The sequence below is a fragment of the Camelina sativa genome, chromosome 17 (assembly GCF_000633955.1).
Source record: "Camelina sativa cultivar DH55 chromosome 17, Cs, whole genome shotgun sequence".
In the NCBI taxonomy this organism is placed as follows: Eukaryota; Viridiplantae; Streptophyta; class Magnoliopsida; order Brassicales; family Brassicaceae; genus Camelina; species Camelina sativa.
The window spans coordinates 9,175,698-9,182,569 of NC_025701.1; the positions used below are offsets into that span (position 1 = coordinate 9,175,698).

Genomic DNA, 6,872 nt, shown 5'->3' on the forward strand with positions numbered 1-6,872 from the left:
AACGTTGAGACTTCAAAGGGACTGTGGGACTCTTTGGACAAAAAGTACCGCACCGAAGATGCAGGATCACAAAAGTACGCAGTTGCAAAGTTTCAAGACTTCAAAATGGTGGATTCTCGGCCGCTAATGGAGCAAGTTGAGGAGTTAACAAACCTCCTACATGAGATACATGCTGAAGGAATGAGACTGTGCGAGACATATCAAGTAGCATGCGTCATTGAGAAGCTCCCTCCTAGCTGGACCGATTTTAAAAACTATCTCAAGCTGAAGAGAAAGTGGATGAGTCTCGAAGACTTGATAGTGAGGCTCCGCATTGAGTCAACCAACCGAAGACGAATGGGATTTGGTGCTCAAACTCGTGATCCCAACGCGAATATGGCGGAACACCAAGTTGACGAACAAGGAAAGTGGCAAAATAAGGGGCACCAAGACAAGGGAAAAGGAAAAGTCCTGCCACAGAACAAGCAAAAGTTCAAGAAGAAAACCGGTGGAAACTCACAAAAGTTTACCGGAACATGTCACAACTGTGGCAAGATGGGCCACAAGTCCTTTGAGTGCCGTAGTAAGAAGGCTCCTAAGAACAACGACAATTATGAAGCTAATCTCACCGAAGCTGATTTTTGTGCGTTTGTCACCGAGACTAACGTCGCCGAGTGCAATCCGGAGACGTGGTGGTTCGACACCGGTGCAACTAGGCACATTTGCATGGATAAGTCGATGTTTTCGACATACAGCAAGAACACGAATGATGAGAAGCTCTTCATGGGGAACTCTGCTACTTCAAAGATTGAAGGTTACGGCAAAGTAGTCTTGAAGCTTACTTCTGGACGTGAGATTACTTTGACAAACGTAGTTCACGTGCCGGATATGCGCAAGAACCTAATCTCGGGGTCTCTCATTTACAAGCATGGATTTAAGGTGAAGATGGAAGCAGATAAGCTTGTAATCTCCAAGAAAGGGATGTACGTAGGTGATGGGTTTGTTTGTGATGGGTTATTTAAGGTGTCTACAACAATGATGTAACCGAGGCTTTCCACCTCGAAGAAGAATAAGTTGTAGTTGGTTTCTCTTTTCTTAATAATGGAAATTTCAGTTTAGTATTCATTTGGTGAAGTCATTTGACTTTTGCATGAATGTTTTTTAACTCAAATATGCAAAGTGAGTTAACGTGAGATTTGCATGAGACTTACGCCATCACCAACATGGGAAAAATGGAATATATACATATATGTATATTGTTTAAATTCACATAAATTGGTGTGATTTAATTTTGTAACTCTCTTTAATGATTGTACAAATATTTTTTATTTATGTGGCAAAAGATGAATGAAATGTTGAAGGGTTAGTCTATAAAATGTGGGGAAAGCGTTGCTTACCACAAATAATAATCTCAACATGATACCACATAAAATTATTAGAAAGTTCATTATTTGGGTAAAGCTCAAGAAGCTATGTGAATTTTTTGAATTTTGTCGATGATTTCCTGAAGTAGGAAAAATCAGTGTCAATATTATGTGTACACTATTACAGCAATCAGCTATTGTTTTGGACACTGAATAAATGATTAAATGATTAAATCATTGGATTATCAAGAGGAATGGGTAGCCTAGAAATATAAATTCAGATTGGTGGAAACCCAACCTATGTGATTGGAGATCCCAAGATCTAGGTTCAAAAGGGACAACTAAATCAAGTTGAGTTAGAGTTGAACACTGTAAGACTATGTCTATACCCAGTTCCTAAAGATAAAAATAAACAGTGTTACCTGTATGAGTTGAGGTCAAGTATTAGCTTTTAATGATATACCATAGTTTTGAGATATTCGTGGAGTATTACAGGATGCTTCTAAAAACAAAACTGGTGGGAGTTCACCTAGTGAGTGTGAAATGGGGCCGTTTCTAGGAGAATGAAAGCGAGGCTATATTCTCCAAGTTCACTCATGAACCCAGGAATGTCCAAGGCCAAAATGGACACAATAGAGAACTAAATCTCTACGAGAAAGTGTTGTTGCGCGATACCTGTTGTCTAGGTTTACATTAAAATCTGGGTGGTTCAAGACATAATGTTCACCTCCCGGCCAAGTAAATCCGACAGATATTAAAAATGATGGGTTCAAAGCTGAAAAATGCTACCTTTCAGATACAATAACATTTTTGTATACTCTTGAACGTCTGTCTAGTCTAGTCTAAGTTGTGTCTAGTCTAGTCAAGTCTAGTTAGTAAAAGTTTTTATGAGTCTTCCTATGTTTAGTTTGTAATTCCTATTCATGTGGGGGATTGTTGGACCTCAATTTATTTAAGCTCAGTGGGCTTAATAAAATTGGAGTGTGTGAATAGAGAATGGACCACATAGAAGTGGTTGGGCTCAAGTTGGAGCTCCAATAAGCCATTGGTTGTGTCAAAAATAAGAGAAGATATCGACCTCTTTATCACGTCTCCTGAAGACTCGGTCTTCTTCGTTCTCAACTCCATGAGAAACGGGATTGAGAAGAGCACTACACAACTGTTGCTGGATTTGTGGATTGAGTGGGTTTGATTTGTTGAGAAAACAAAGTCAATTAAGTCGATCACAAAGACCTCTATATAAACACACGTTCAAGTCTCATTACGGGAACCGATCAACCAAGAGATCAACGTAGAGAAGAAAAGACTTAGAACACAAAACTCCAACAATCTCTCTCTCACAAAGTAAGTGTCATTTCGAAAGTATCGTAGAGAGAAGTTCGTATAGAGCCGGTGTTTGAGTGATTAGCAAACCCGGTTGTGTGTGGTTGTATCCTGGGACTCTTGTAACCATTAATCCCGTCGCACTGCGGGGGTTTCAAAGAGTTAAGGAAAGAGATTTCGGTCTTGCCTCCATTCTTCCCTTAACGTTTGTGTTGTTATCTCTTAATCAATACCTCTTACGTAGTGTGGCAAATTTCTAGCTCCTACAAATTATAATTTAATTTTTCTATAATCATCCAATTTTCCTCTCTCTTTTTTTCTTGGGCTTAAATAAACTTTCCTCAAAATTCCTTTATTTATTGAAAAACAAAGTTTGGAAGAAAAAAAAAAACAATGAGCGCAAGGTAAAGGAGTGTAAAATGAGTAGATATCAAGGGTAAAAATAGAAAGCTAACAAGTTCCGTGATTGGATCGTTGGCTCCCAATGGGCCTCTCTTCGCTGTCTTTTCAAAGAATCTTCTCATCATTTTTCTATCAACAGAAAAAATAAAAAAACTTAAGTTTCTCTATTTAATAATATATTTTTAATTTATACGAATCCACCACACAAACGTATTATAACTCCATTTCTTATTATATACATTTAATGTGATTAGTGATCACAAGTGGCGGTACAATGTTCGTACTTATAGTAGAGAGGGTAAGCATATATATATCTATGGATTCCTGAATATAAAGATGTTGCAAAGTATTCTCTTTTTCTGTGGGAGTTGATTTTGTAGGTAGAAAAAATGTTGGAACAGATGCCAGATATGAGATATCGTATTCGTATATTTGTGGGGTTTAGGATGGAAGCAGGGTCATTTTAATAAAATACATATATGGTATTATCATAACTTTTAGAAAGTATTGTAACGTTTTCCATCTCTATAAGTGCATTTCCTTTTCATTTAATTACAATTTTTATGTGTTACTACTGAAAACAGGTGGCTGATAAAATGACCTTTTAATCCGAATTTGCCAGAAAAAATGTATATAAAATGAACTTTGAATCCGAATCCCTTATTGTGCTATACTCATATAAATTAGTAATTGCGCTCGTCGCTCGACACGATTATGTTGCACCAAACGACTTTCGCTTTGTCACCACCACAACACGTGTTCTAACTTCTAGTAATGTATCTACGTAAAATTTAAGAGGTTACGTACATTGTATTTTAATTTAACTAAACCTATTTTTTAAATCATTTTAAGTGCTAACGAGAATAGTTAAAGCCAGTTAAATTATAGTACTACAGTACTTTTTAACTCACAACTATTCATTTTGACCGCATTTATTTTGCATTGACCATATTAATTTGTTCCCATATGTAGTTCCACACCAACTAAATTACTTCCGCCGCATATATTCGAAATTGTAGATATCTCTCTCTATATATAATAGTACTATATTATAAGACAACAATTGTCAAGTTTATAAAAATGTGATGCAATTCCTTTATAGTAAAGGAAAATGTTGTTGTTTAATGTTTATAATAGAGTTAATAATCATGTGTTTTTCTTCACATGCATCAACGTAGACATTTAGTGTTACCTGTTTAGATCGCGAGAGAGCTGCAGCAATAATCTAAAGTCTAAACTATCTTTTTGTTTACAAGTTGTAGTAGCAATAATTTAGGGTTAGATAAAGAAAACAAAACTATAAAGTACACAATTTCCGTAAGAAAGAAGACAATCAAAACATTAATTAAATAAAATGTAAATGATTTGGTGTGGTACCGTGAACTGTACTTTTTACTGTATTGAGAAAGTTGAGACAAAAACAAACCATGAAAAGTCGAGCACAGGCGAAACAGATCAAATGGGCTAATAGTCTCTCCCTCACATGGCCTTGGTCGGATCCTTTTTTTTTTTTTTTTTTNAGGTTTATACACCTTTTTACTTATATTTGACGACTAAAAATTATCTTGCAAAAAAAATAAAAATAATAATACTCCATATACTAACTAAAGTCACAACAATTTTCACAATGAATGATTTTTTTTTTTTCACAAAAAGTTAAAAGTAATATTTTATTATTTTGTCTTTTATGATAATTTAGGACAAGTAATCTTAAGAGACAAAATTATTTAACTGTTGTATGTTTTATGGAACAGATTTGTACTTTGTTACCAGTGTTTTGTTTCTACTTTCTAGAATATGTAATGACTGTTTTTGAAAAGTACTTAGCATAAAATTTCGATTGTAAAATTTTACAGAGAAAAGTGACAAATATTCGAATCTAAAGCACTGAATCAAAATCACTTTCTTCTCTTTTCTCTCTCATTTTGTCTTATTTACATATTAGAGCCTTGAAACTCTGATTCGAACCCGGGATGACTCGGTGTAACGACTCAGTCACCCACCTTTTAACCGCCATCTCCTTTGATCATCGATCATCAGACTCGACCAGTAACTCGCCATTTCCATTTTGGCAATCTCCCAATATAATTAAAAATCCAAAAATAAGAACCCGAACTCGTTTAAAAGTTAGTACCACCACCCGACTCGGTGGTAACTCAGCCGAGTCAATGACGATTTATTCAAAAACTCGTCTTCTTGTTCTTCTAGCTCCGAGTCAAACCGGGTCAGAATGGTTACGAACAATCTTAATTTCACCAGATGGCTTTCTCAACGACGCCGTGAAGCAACGGTCGAGATTCAATCAACAGATCCATCTTGCTTTTGATTTTGATTCCTCCTGCTCCGTTACATTTCTGAAGATCGTCAGGACAAGTAAACCGGGTTGACCCTCGAGAAGAAGAATCAGACCGAGAAATAAACCGGATCGCTTCTTCGAAAACCGATTCATCGCAAGGGATAACCAACGGTCCTTGGTTAGCGAAACCGAACTCCTCCTCAGCTTGAACCAGGAGATTGCTCAAGACCGGATGGTTCAGGTACGACGCGCGCACCACGAATCTCCTGCAATCGCTACCCACACAGACTGCCACGTGTCCTGATGGAACATCCGACGGTACACAACGGCTGACCGAAGACAACCTTGCTTTGTTACGCCATCGCCTGAGCATTTGCCTCAGTCTCACAATGTGACGGATCTTGCTGCATTTTACTAAACCTCCTCCTGCCATTTTTTTTTTTTTGCCACGAGTGAAGTCAAAATAAAACTCTGAAATTTTCTGACTATTTTTTTTTTTTTTGATCGAGGAAATAAATGTTCAGGGGGATTTGAGAGTTTGGAGAGACGAAGTTTATATATAGTGAAAGGAATATAACAATGCCATCAGGGTTTTGAGTTATTTACGATATTGTCTTTTCTTTTGTTATGGTGTTATATTTATAATTCTTTTGTTAAATTATTATGGTTCGTATTTAAAGTCTTGGTTTTAATTATTGTGTTAATGAACCCCATTATGGTAAAGACAAAAACTTAGACCTCAGATTATATAAGATTCGTATTTTGATGTATGTATAATCACTTTTTTGTTGACTATACGTATATTTTTTTTATAAATCAAAACAGTAAAACTGACAAGACATTTTTAATTTTGTTGATAAAAACAAGATATTTAAATGTGAGTAGTCCACTCATTCATTCATAGAAATTGCCAAGAGATAACCAAATTTAAGTTCTTAACCTTTTTTTTTTCTTCACAAAAGTTCTTTAACTTTTTTTTAACTTTTAAGTAAGTTTCAAAGTTTGGGTTCAGTTAATGTAATACCCACCCCCACATGGGTGGCTTGATATATAAAAAAAAAAAAGAGAAAAATAAAGGAAACTAAATTTTCTTATTGAGAATTTTTTGATTTATGATATAAACAAAGCATATATTTCTTTTATATTGTATAAGCTTATCATCACCACTAGCAGTTAAATGTTAACCGAAGATGCTTTTGTACCCTCTGAACAACTTAATTTTGTTTTCCAGAAATATATGTTTCGACGTACAAAAACACTTTGTTTTTTGTAGTTTTGGAAATGTGTCCATGCCCCCCATGTGCGACGATGCCCCATCTCCAATTTTTTTTTTTTAGTTTCTGAAAAATATTTTATTCTCACAACAACAAGCAGCCAAACTAGAAATTTTATCAGAAAATAAAAAAGCAGCCAAAATAAGTAATATGTAAAAAGCTAATCATTATACATCTTGAAATATAATGTGAATCATAAAAACAATGAACTCCATTTGCAATTGTTACTCTTGG

At 35.4% G+C, this 6,872-nt stretch overlaps 1 protein-coding gene across 1 annotated transcript; it reads right to left on the minus strand.

The window, feature by feature from the left end:
* Positions 4,949 to 5,876, minus strand: LOC104756329 (auxin-responsive protein SAUR36-like). The gene has a single exon (XM_010478907.2). It carries the CDS (start codon positions 5,795 to 5,797, stop codon positions 5,321 to 5,323), a length of 477 nt encoding a protein of 158 aa, XP_010477209.1. The 5' UTR covers positions 5,798 to 5,876; the 3' UTR covers positions 4,949 to 5,320.